This window comes from Sebastes fasciatus, chromosome 18, assembly GCF_043250625.1.
Source record: "Sebastes fasciatus isolate fSebFas1 chromosome 18, fSebFas1.pri, whole genome shotgun sequence".
Lineage (NCBI taxonomy): Eukaryota > Metazoa > Chordata > Actinopteri > Perciformes > Sebastidae > Sebastes > Sebastes fasciatus.
The window spans coordinates 2265627-2278945 of NC_133812.1; the positions used below are offsets into that span (position 1 = coordinate 2265627).

General features: G+C 40.7%; 1 protein-coding gene across 2 annotated transcripts in view; it reads right to left on the reverse strand.

Annotated features, from left to right (window-relative positions):
* Positions 1–13319, reverse strand: part of snap25a (synaptosome associated protein 25a) — a 62085-nt gene that overhangs the window by 22874 nt on the left and 25892 nt on the right. For both annotated transcript variants that reach the window (XM_074615855.1, XM_074615854.1), the window contains exons 2-3: positions 10211–10355; positions 5515–5556 (exon numbers count right to left, since the gene is read on the reverse strand). In XM_074615855.1, coding sequence (XP_074471956.1) covers positions 5515–5556; positions 10211–10282 — 114 coding nt within the window. In that variant the 5' untranslated portion in view covers positions 10283–10355. The remainder of the gene's footprint in view (positions 1–5514; positions 5557–10210; positions 10356–13319) is intronic.

A 13319-nucleotide genomic window follows, 5' to 3' on the forward strand; every position in this document is an offset into this window, starting at 1 on the left:
GGTTAAATAACGCTCCAAACCTACATGAAATTTTGGCGAGGAAAAACTGGCATGGTCATTTTCAAAGGGGTCCCTTGACCTCTGACCTCCAGATCAGTGAATGTAAATGGGTTCTATGGGTACCCACGAGTCTCCCCTTTACAGACATGCCCAATTTATGATAATCACATGCAGTTTGGGGCAAGTCATAGTCAAGTCAGCACACTGACACACTGACAGCTGTTGTTGCCTGTTGGGCTGCAGTTTGCCATGTCATGATTGAAGCATAGTTTTTTGCTAAATGCAGTACCTGTGAGGGTTTCTGGACAATATTTGTCATTGTTTTGTGTTGTTAATTGATTTCCAATAATAAATATATACATACATTTGCATAAAGCAGCATATTTGTTCACTCCCATGTTGATAAGAGGATTAAAAACTTGACAAATCTCCCTTTAAGGTACATTTTGAACAGATAAAAAAATGTGTGATTAATTTGCGATTAAAGACTTAAGACCTAAGACTTTGACCAATCACAGGTCATTTCAGAGAGAGAAAGCCATCCTATTGCCTGTGCTCCGGCTGGTGGGCGGCACTTGGCATTTCCTCAACAGATCTCAACATGGCTGCCGGGTCACAAACTTTCTCATTTTACAGCTGAACAGTACACTACAAGATGTTTCTGAAAACATTACAGTAACAGAATATTGATTCATATTTGATCAGCGCTGCCTAGATTGGTCGGTCTGTGAAATCCTGCAGATGCCATTAGAAGCAGCAGAGGACACCAGAGGAGCATGATTTTTTTCAGATTACTGGTCTTATGTCAGGATGTGTCAGGATATAGTGACCATTTTATAAAATAGTTTCTTTTAATCATATTTGCTCCATTTCTGCCCAATGCAGCTTGAACTTTTTTAATCAACTGACAGCCCTTCAATTTTTCAACCCATCATTTCCTCAGTCGACTGCATTACCACACATTTCTGAAGTTTGGACTGGATATCCTGAGAGAGATCATGAAATAGACAGAATATTATCTCCAAAGTAGGGAACGCCAGCCTTGTGTTAGCTATTTTGTGTGATAGCAGCATGTAAAACAGTTTGTTAATCTCCCCCGCCTGCAGCACAGTCGTACAGGGCGGGGCTGCGTGTTGTGATATGTCGACGGATGATCAATGTGACCTTGAGATCTGCGCCGAGAGCTTGTCAGATGCCGCCACCACCCCCAGCGGTCCACGCTGTCTCCCTTTTTATTTCCTCCTTCCCTCCATCTCTGTCTGCTTGTCGTGGGGTGTAACTCTCAGGCTTTCCTGTTCTCTTTCACTCTCAGTCTATTACAGCATTATTTATTGGCATAAATGTTACAGGGGCAAATAAAAAATCTACGGAGTCTGTGCGTGTGTTATGTGTGTGTGTGTGTATCCTCTCTCTTTGATGTTAATTCATTTTGTATAATGCTATTCACGCTATCACCCAGTTGACTCATGGTTCACTCAATCCTGCCTGACAAGACTAATGGATTCAGGCACTTAAGGCCCTGACGCACCAGCCCGTCATCCGATTTCGGGCCTTCCTTGAGCGTCTGTCGGCCTCGTTTTTTGCGGTGTGTCCTGCACCGTTTTGCGATTCAGCGTGTTGAATCAGCAGCAAAGCCCGTCGGTGAGAGAAATCACTCTGATTGACTGTATGTAAGTTTTTACACGTAGAAATGTTTTTTTATTGCAAATGTGTGAACAGCTTGTAACCTAACCTAAAAAATGAGACCTTCCGCGACTTTCTGGGTGCCCTCTATCAGCCTGTAGACGACTTTTAATGTGAAGAAACCGGGCCCCTTCAACGGTCCAAAATCCAACGGATTTGACGTCATGGGCGCTTGTGAGTGCGTTTACGGGGTTAATGTTCGGTTAGAAATGGAGTCTGCTAACGCTAACAAAAAAACAGGCCCCACCACAACTCAGACTCCAACATAAACTCCATGTAAGCACAAAAAAACACAAAGTTATATCCAGTGAAGCCCGTCTTGCAAAACAGGAATGTGACCGACGTCGGGCGGAAACTAGTGTTGTGGGAGAATAGCAGAGCCAGTGCGGAGAGTGTGTGTGCACGTGGTGAAGTGAGTGGTGAAGCAAGAGAGAGAGAGCAGTGGAGCAGAAGAGAGTTAGTTCAGCTTTGAGAATATCAAGTGAATGTTCAGTGGAAGTTGCAGTTTAGATAGAAAGATCAATCTATTCAATCTAACTCTATTTCCCAAAATGTTTCTTTAAAATGACATCATTTTGGTATATTCTTGCAATCCAGTCAGATTTTTCAATTAAAGGTCCCATATTGTAAGATTTTCCTGTCTTTTATATCATAAAGCAGGGTTAAGTGCCTTATAAATAATGTGAACGTATCAAAATACTCAATCCACAGATAAATACACACATAGTGTATGTGAATGACATCAGCTGACAGGAAGTAAACATCGGCCCAAGCTGTTTCCTAGCAACGCAATTTCGTTGCCATTCCATTGAAATGCGCTAAAACGGAGCATTTCTGATAGAGGGTGTATACAGGTATTTCAGAGAGACAGTATGAGAAAAATAATGTGTTGTTTGAACATTAAAGCTTGTAAACATGTTCTAGTAGAAACCCAAAATACAAGTATGAACCTGAAAATGAACACGATATGGTCCCTTTAAAAAAGCTCCAGCTTCCTATTTAATACACAGAAATGAGACTGGAATTCTAATCTAGCTCTCTGCAAGAAAGCAAATAAGTGTTATTTCCAGAGATGATGAACTATTCCGTCCATTAATAATGCGGGATACTAAATCACACCACTTTTTATTCAGTTTCCTTTCGTTCAACCCTGTTTCAAGAAGAAATAACGTCTCATTCTTGCCAAATCATCGAGAGTTGACCTCTTACTGTAGTGCATCCATGTATCCAAAGATAACAAGGAGCTGTCCTTTGCTGTACCAGTACACATCCAGTTCCTCTCCTGTGAGACAAACTATTCTATTGTACACTGTAAATACACTGGTGTGCTTCATGCGTGTTGCTACAGTGTTTTGCTCTGCTCCTCTCTCAATCGTAAACTGTTGTGAGTCGCATGTTGTTGCAAAATGAGAATAATGGGGACATTGTGTAAAAGCTGGCTCCCTCAGATTCACAATTAATGCATGACTCGACAATTTATTGTAATGTGTAAAGCATCTAATCTATAACAGTATAATCATTTCTCAATTAAGGACTCAAAATATCTTCCATGCAGAGACAAAGGCTGTATTCGAAACCGCCTAGGACATACTACTGAAAACGCAGTATACAGTACAAACTGCATACTGCGTTCCTCAGTAGTATGCAGTATACAGTACATACTGCATACCGCGTTCCTCAGTAGTATGCAGTATACAGTACATACTGCATATTGCGTTCCTCAGTAGTATGCACTATAGAGTACATACTGCATACTGCGTTCCTCAGTAGTATGCAGTATACAGTACATACTGCATAATGCGTTCCTCAGTAATATGCAGTATACAGTACATACTGCATAATGCGTTCCTCAGTAGTATGCACTATAGAGTACATACTGCATACTGCGTTCCTCAGTAGTATGCAGTATACAGTACATACTGCATACTGCGTTCCTCAGTAGTATGCAGTATACAGTACATACTGCATACTGCGTTCCTCAGTAGTATGCACTATAGAGTACATACTGCATACTACTGCGTTCCTCAGTAGTATGCAGTATACAGTACATACTGCATAATGCGTTCCTCAGTAGTATGCAGTATACAGTATGCGTTCCTCAGTAGTATGCACTATAGAGTACATACTGCATACTGCGTTCCTCAGTAGTATGCAGTACACAGTACATACTGCATACTGCGTTCCTCAGTAGTATGCACTATAGAGTACATACTGCATACTGCGTTCCTCAGTAGTATGCACTATAGAGTACATACTGCATACTGCGTTCCTCAGTAGTATGCAGTATACAGTACATACTGCATACTGCGTTCCTCAATAGTATGCACTATAGAGTACATACTGCGTTCCTCAGTAGTGTGCAGTATACAGTACATACTGCATAATGCGTTCCTCAGTAGTATGCACTATAGAGTACATACTGCATACTGCGTTCCTCAGTAGTATGCACTATAGAGTACATACTGCATACTGCGTTCCTCAGTAGTATGCACTATAGAGTACATACTGCATACTGCGTTCCTCAGTAGTATGCAGTGTAGAGTACATACTGCATACTGCGTTCCTCAGTAGTATGCAGTATACAGTACATACTGCATAATGCGTTCCTCAGTAGTATGCAGTATACAGTACATACTGCATAATGCGTTCCTCAGTAGTATGCAGTATACAGTACATACTGCATACTGCGTTCCTCAGTAGTATGCAGTATGAAACAGTTAAAGGGATTTACATTGCAGTATGCTAGGCCAGGCTTTACCTTTAAACCAGCTGTTAAAGCACTGGACACCAAAACTAACTCGTACCACTATTGAAATATTATCAAAAAATATAACTTCGTTTTTTTTTTTGTTTATGACCAATGTTTAATTTATAAGATACTGCAGGTTTAGCTTCACCATCCCTTAAACTATTTATTCTAACAGCTCATGGTGAACAGGAATCAGGAATGAGGGGAGACGGTAAATATTAAACATTGATCGACAAAATTAACTCAAACTGCTTTTTCAGTTACAGCAACAAAACAGTGGACTGATCTCCCTCCAGATATTAGAGACATGTTAAAAAGGGGTCATGTTGTCTCAGCAGGAATCTCTCTGACCTGTCAGAGGAGGCTCTTTCCCTCTCCTCTTCTCTCTCGTCTTCTCTCTCCTCTTCCCTCTCCTCTTCCCTCTCCTCTTCTCTCTCCTCTTCTCTCTCCTCTTCCCTCACCTCTTCCCTCTCCTCTTCTATCTCCTCCTCCCTATCCTCTTCTCTCTCCTCTTCCCTCTCCTCTTCTCAGAAGTTAATTTAGTGATGAAATAGCTACGAAAAATGCTTTTATTTGGCTGCTGTTGTTGTAACCGTAGCCCGTAGCGGTCCAGCACTTTGCATTGTGGGATACAGTAGGTGAGGTAGACATAATGGAGATTTTTTCCAAATCAGTACGACATCTGGGTGTTTTTGGCATACTGTAGATTTTGCTTTTGTTTAAATACTACATGCTACATTTTGGCCAAATCAGTACGTACTACTAGTATAGTATGAGGTTTCTAATACAGCCAAATATGACCATTTGTTTTAACGTTATGCTAATGTCGTGTGCCTGCTCTTGCAGTTGGAGTCACCCCTCCCTTCCCAAATTGCTGAAGTGAAAATTTTCCATGACAGCAACAGAATTATATGACAAGAGCAAAATGAAATGGCTTCACAGCTGTAATATTCAAACTACTAAAACTGTGAGAATTTAATAACAAACTTTGTATGTGTATGTGAGACACGTCACTACATTGATTCTCGCTGTGTCATGTTTCATTAATAACTTTTAAATAAAGTTTTATGGGTTTTTCTTACCTCTTCCACCAGCTGCAGCATACGGCGAGTGCTCTCCAGAGACTGTGAAGAAATAAAAAGATACAGTTCATTTCCATTTGAGATGACATGACAGATTCAAACAGCTAAAAGGGGAAACAACACTGTTTGACATCAAGAGAACAAATAAATAGAGTCTTCCTGGGGTAACTGTTACGACCCGGCCTAGGGGAAACCCTGACACTCCCCTCTTTCAAACTCCCATGAACCACCAGCAACGAGGAATTCGCAGCTCTTTTAAAGGTTTATTTAAAACATGTATCTCCAGGGTAGATTTACAGCAAAACAATAAACACACAATAAACAACCTAAACTTACCTACTCAAAAAGAAAAGAAAACAGAAGATGAATTACTGACATTAACTCCTATAAAAACTGGAGGAAAAAAAGGGTTAAACAAAAATACATTTCACATGGAGCATTCTTGCTGGCAGTCACACAACAACACTTGTCTACAGTATGTGCGTTCATTGAACTGAGCATAAGCGAGCTTGTATCGCAACAAAGTGGAGTCAATGTGAGCAATCAGCGGGACACAAAAGGGATCAATATGTGACGTTTATCGACATGAACTCAACATGAACTCACACTGTCTGCACTGAATATGCCCGACCTTACGATGAGATGTTTGAACGCAGCTGTAACAGTGGCTGATGTCTCTGAGAAGTTTGGCTGTCAATCAACTGAGATCAAAACTAAATGGCTTCCGAGCACGTTTGAGATAACTCACCAGTGATTCACTCAAGAATACAGCAGCTCTGCCAATAAACATAACTACTACTCTCGCAATAAGAGCATGCTTTGATCTCCCAGACTGCTGGATATATCTATTATTAGCCTGTGTGGGGCGATAGATATGTAGCTGCACGTTCCAGTTCCCCTCTCTAAGAAGCGTGCGGTTGCAGAAGCACAGCTTGCTATAGCTGGAGCCGCTCGGCGTGGACGGCGCTCTGGGATATCTCGTCGTCTTTACAATGACACAGCTTCGCCTCGCTGTGCTCTCTGCAGTGATCCCCGGAGAGGGGGGGGCGGCTGGAAAAGGTGTTTGGGTTAGGAATGGTATGGGGCACAGCCAGTGCTTGAAGTGGGAAAAATTGGAAAAAGTGCCAGTACTCCTCTTATTCACTTGTTGGCGTGTGTATCGGTCGGTATCAGCAATCTCTTGTTACTTATTCCTATTTATTCATTATTTCCTTAAGCATGTTATACTGTGTCAGTCATAATCAGCTGCGGCTTTATTGCTATATTATTATACTTGGGCTATACATCTTCTATAGTAGGGCTATAATACTCAATAATATTCCAACTGGAACATTATTGTTTGTATATTTACCCATAGTGCTAATAGTTAAAGTGCTTTCCGATTAACTTTCTTCACTTCCTGTCTCTGTGGCAGACAAGTATTTTTTTGTCTGTCACTACGAAATTTGATCTGCCACTTTTGAAATCTCTGCGCTAAATGAAGGAATAACATTTTAGATCTGATGTCATTCAATGTTCGATTTATTTGACATTTTAAACAAAAAACATTATATGCACGGTAAATTACAGTGTTCGAATTACACTCTAATATCTATTTTATGTTGATGTGAAAACATCTCCTACAAACAACTGGATTTATTCAAGTTTCTCGCCAAAAACTACATTTTACGAGATTACATTTGAACACATCATGATAACGTTGTAATTTACCTTCACCCAATGGTCATTTCTCCTGAGCAGACTTTGAACGCCTCATAATAACAACTGAATGGCACCTCCGTTAACGTTAGTATCTCTGTTATTTAACCAAGAAGGACTGTGATGCTAGCGGCTGCTAACAGCTAACGTTACTAACTCTCCTCCTACTGATTTAAACGCAGGCCGTGTCTCCGATCAAACAAACTGAAACATTATACAGCGTGCGTACGCATCATTGTGCAGCGCAACTGTCGGAAAGCATCAGTAAGAGGAATCGATAGTCAGGAAGGAATGAGATGTCAAGAAAGCAGACAACTACGGTTCTCTATTCCCATCACTAGCGATTTCCCTGCCTGCCAAAGTGGTGGATGTTCCGATGATTTCACCCGCCACTGCCAACAATTTACCTGCATTTGGCGGGTGGCGGGTGCTAATTTCAGACCCTGCTTGTAGCCTATAGTCGGGTATCACTAAGGTTTTAGGAGCAGTGTCCCAGTCAGGAGGCTCCTATATATTATAGATACGTTCTGAATTTTGACAGTGAATAAAAGATACTCGGGTTTGGGGCTCCCCCTCCAAGAGAATTTGAAGGTTTTTGGCTTAAAACTAGGGATGCTAATTTTGATTTTTTTTTTCTATAACCGACCCTCGTTAACCGATTATTAACCGATAAAATTAGTGCATTGCATGCAGCGGTGTTGTGGTTGTAGTGCCTAACAAGCCGCACAGCTGCAGCGAAAAGCCGATGCACAAAGAATAAATGCTACAACTCCTTCGCTCAAAACCCGAGCCGACTTCCTGTATCTGCAAATCTGGCTCAGACTCATTTAAGGTGGGCTGTTAAGGTGGACCAGCTATTCTCCTTTAAGTGACAAGCCGCTCCTCTGAGTTTTGCTCAGCTTTTTAATTCATTTGTTATATTTCTTTTAACCGTTAAACCGATGGCGTTAATCGGTTAAAATTTTAAATGTTGGTTAACGGTTAATTATCAACATCCCTACTTAATATTATGAAATTTTACATAATTTTGTACCATTATTATTACTGATTAAATGATTATTTTATTATTTACACAAATCGTCTTTTAATCATTTCATTCTTGTGGAAATGTTTGCCCCTTAAAAGAGCAGATTTAGAAAACTTTTAAATAATGTTTTATTAATTATATTTGTTCACAAATGAAAAAAATGTATGACGAACAGTTCACTAATTATTTTACAAAAAGGACGTAAACATTGTATTCATAATTTACAGCGCCCCTGTTATCGCGGTGGCCGTGCGTTGGCTCGTCCAGATGCTCCACATAGTTTTTTATGTTCATACGGCTTATGAGGTGCGGCGCAAATACGCTGGAGCTGCGCCGTTATGAATCGCCATTATGAATAATCTCCCTGAGAACCTGATATGGACAGTACTGGCAGCTTGTGAGAAGTGCCGGTGAAGAAAGAAAGAAAAAGTCACGGTACGCCAAGGAGTAAAATGAAGAAGTGCTGGTACCGCGTACCGGTGAGTACCGGCCCACATCGAGCACTGGGCCTTGATTTGAGCGGCCATTTTTGTGGTAGCCAGTCCTCTTTCTCTTCTTCCTCCTCCCATTTTCCTTATTCCCATCTTTCTCTTTTCATCTGAAGCCAAGCAACCAGAACACCCTCGAGCTGCTGTCCTCTCTGTGGATCTGACAGCTCATGTAAGTCTGTGCAACGGAGGCAAAAACTGTTATTCTCACGCCGCCATTTTGTGCATGCCTCTATGTTCACGCATGTGTGTGTGTGTTTGATATTCTGCTCAGCTGTGCCACTGTGAGTCATATGTGAAGCTGGAGGGGTGTGGGCTCATCTGCTTTGGGCCATGACTGAGACTGCTGTTGCACACACACACACACACACACACACACACACACACACACACAAGCTCAATCACATCGAAGAATTCCTGCACATGGACACACTCGCATAATTAGTTTTGCAAATTGTGTGCACATTTGTGTCACGTGCACTCACACGCACAAACACACACTCAAGATGTTACCGTGCAGTGTTATGTAAAGTCAAACGATGCAGGTATACATTCCCGTTACCTGCACACACACACACATGCAACCAGCCACAGCCCAAGGCAGACAATAACATAGTGCTGCATAATTTCTCTTGTTATACATTCAAGGACTGAACTACATTTGGAAATATTTTTAGACAACATTTTGAGGTTAGGGTATTTAACATCCTCACTATGAGGATACAGTTCAAATGTTGTTCCATTAGAATTAGGGATGAACCGATTGCAAAATTCTAGGCCGATACCGATGTTTAAAATAACAATTTGGCTGATAGCCAATGCCGATGTTAAAAATAACAATTTGGCTGATAGCCGGTTAGGGTTCGGGTTATCATCCAGACCGCAGTGATTGTTTTTAAGAAATTTGGTAAGTCATTGTTTTACCGCTTGATTTGTTATTGAACATAACTTTCTCTGAGACAGTGTAATACTCCGAGTGTCCAGCCAGTGGCTTCTTCTCTGAATCAGCATCTGGTTACTGTTGTCTGAGACGGACTGCAAATAACCAACACAACATTTAGCCGGCGCAAAATATATGCAACTCAACAGATAAACATCAGCCACTGACAGCGGCGAATGTCATCTTATTTACCGATAGCAATCAACAAGGCGAATATCGGCCGATACCGATGTTCTGCTGATAAATTGGTGCATCCTTAATTAAAATAGCTTTTAGATTTGGAAAAATAATTAAAAAGAAGTAAAAGAAGGCATGTCTTTTTATGAAGAAACGACCCTATACTGTATCATCCAAATCCTTAGTATATGTTTGTCATGTTTTAAGATCATTTAACCATTTAATATACACTACATGTGCTTCTCATTTGCATGCATATGAATGTGCTTGTGTCCAGTCTCTGTGAGAAAGTCTGCATACGTGCCATCACGTCTGTGCGCCATCTCAACGGACAACACCGCGGTGCAGCGAGTGTATCGTTCTCACCTCATCGGCCAGCTGGTCGGCGCGTTGCTGCATGTCTGACAGCTCATTGCGCATGTCCGCGTCATCTGCCATGGCTGCTGGATGTGGGGGGTGGAGAAGGTCTCCAACAGGGAAGAGAAGATCCTAGCGGGATTACCGGGGAGGGCTGGAAAGAGAGACAAAACACAAGAAAAGGACGGATGAGGCCTAAACAGTCTCAGGGTGATGGGTAACTTCATTTCACATTTGACTGTTGAAATAGAAATGAGCTGGCTTTTGGCATTTGGCCAGTGTTGACGGAAAATTTAAAGGATTAGCCATGTTTCTAGAAACGCATACTTACATTTGCTAATTGTGTTATGGACTTACTCAAGATAAACTCAGACTAACTAATTCAGCAGAAATTCATCCCGTAAATTCCTGTTTATCGTTTCAGTTTAAACACATCCATCATCACATGTGCCCTGTCAAGATGCCCTTGGGCAAGGTGATCCACTCCTCCCTCCCTACCCACTGGATTCAAGTCGCTCTGGATAAACAGCAGCAGCCAAAAGCCCAAGGTACAAAATGTAAAATATATCCCAGAAGGGGTGAGAAGATAAAACGAAAAAGCATGGCATGCAACACAATTGGCCAAATGGAATTGGAGGAATTGGAGCTTCTATCTCCCAAGTCTCTGTTTACTGTTACAGGCTGTATAATGGAGGATTAAGAAGCCGCAGCAGCAGGGTTTGTTTGTTGGGGAATGAATGGGAAGGGAGCAGGCGACTGATGTTTTGCAGAGGAATGCCAGTCTCAGACAGGGCTGACGAGGATTTTGGAGGATTAGCCACAGAGAGACATAAACAGCCTGTTAGCCCTGTTAGCTGTGATCCTTTCCTCCCCTCCGTAGGTCACGAGAGGTCAGTATCACAAGCCAAACAGTTCCAGATGTAGGATTAGTCACGTCAAACTCTGAAGATGATCATGAAACAACACTCGTGTCAGATGAGTTAGAGATTATCTGTGGATATGGCCACAAGATATCCTTAAAAAACTAGCATCCAAATGATTTAAACCTCTTCAGAAAGCCACCGTTTTTTTGTGGAAAGGGGGAATAATGATGAATCGTTGGCTGTTAGGTTGAAATAGGGAGCGACATATTTCTATAAACAGTCTCAGGTAAACGAAAAGATGCGTGTATATGTATAAAATACGGCTGTCAATAGCTGAAAATATTTAATCGTGTTATATAGCGTTATTATCGGGTTATCGCGTTAACTTTGAAAGCCCTGCTTTATTGTGTTATATCGCGTTATTATCGTGTTAACTTTGACAGCCCTACTTTATCGTGTTATAAAACTAGTTATTAACTTCAACAGCCCTAGTATAAAAATAAGGAATCAGATGACTGAAATATGACAAGGCCACTAGTAGTGCCACTCCCACTGAGAATCAACAGCAAGCTGCAGCTCCACAAAGGTTTTAGGCTCATTTGGACCATTGTAGATTGTAATTTAGACAAGCCCAGTGTATGCTCAAACTACACCTGTCCACATCCTGACATTTAGACAGTCAAGTATAACAAAGCTGGAGTCCATCTTTGTAGAAAAATGCCAATCTTCATATGTAGTTTTTCGTAAGCGTAAGCGCTTTCCTCCAATTGACAGTTATTATTCCTCTAGCACTCAGTAGAAGTATGCGTATAGAAAAATCTTTGGTCTTTGCCCGTTTGATTTTGGGGGGGTTCTCCAAGTAGAAACAAAACAGGATCCATTTGGATGGCAATTTTCATTGTTTTATCAATCTCTTCTTTTATAAATTATCTTGCCAAAATCCCTGCAGTAGTGGACAGTCCCAGAATATTAATGAATCTAGAGTCATCCCACATTCCTTCCAACATAAAGCTGATACTGAAGTTTTAGCAAACATTGAAACTATCAATGGAGTCCTGAAAAATCTCATTTTTATCTTCCAGTCAAATTATTTCCATTGATGACTGTTAATACCTTTTAGGCTAGAAACCAAACCCCAAAAATGTTGGTTTATTTCTGCAAACCACAGATACCAAAAACACATTTCATAAATATGTTTCATATCAGTCTTATATCACACTTGCAGAAATGCACAATGCCACATGGTTAACCTTGTGAAACAATTGGTTAGGTTTAGACAACAAAACTACTTGGTTAAGGTTAGAAAAAACTAAGGTAACAACGTAAGATAACAACATAACGTAACAACGTAAGGTAACAACGTAAGGTAACAACGTCACGTAACAACATAAAATTACAATGCAAAATAACAATGCAACATAACAACATAACATAATAAAGTAACATAACAACGTAACATAACAACGTAATGTAACAACGTAACGTAACAATGTAACATAACAATGTAACGTAACAACGTACTTAACGTAATAACGTACGTAACGTATCAACGTAACGTAACAACAGTAAATAAACAACCACCGCCATTAGCACACTTTCTTAGGTACTGTTATATAAAAAGCGTAACAATGTTACGTAAAACAACGTAAAGCGTAAAGTCAACGTTTACTGGTCTCGGTTCTCAGTTTCTTGTTATTACCATGCAACTTTCAATAACGCTCGCGCGACATACTACGTCACTTGCTCTGACTGAATTAAAAAAAACAAAAAAACATTTTCCTGGCGACTGGGCTGCTAGAAACACAATATGTTGACCATTGACAACTTAATAAGCAAATGATAAATCAACGCTGTCTCTCCGCTCTCTAATGGTCTGATATTGCTAAGTGGAGCTTTAAATTGACCCACTTGGTCGGACAAGTTTCTATTTCCACAGGGTTCAAAGTTTCGTAAAAAGCAGCTATAATCAAAAATTTCATATTAACAATGGATCACAACTACAAGTATGTGAATGCTGTCGTTAAGAACATTATTGCAATTATTACCTCATCAATTGTAAGGAGATAAAATGTAACTGATGTATTTACAATTTGTATCTGCTGCCCCACAAAGGGCCAAAAAAAATCAGCTAATGCAGGTTAAAGATTGCATATTTGTACCACTTCAACCTCAGCTAAAAGTGCACTTACTGAGTTAAAGTAGCACATTCATCAGGGCATCTGGGTGGAAAATATGTGTGCTCGCTGCTGCAGACA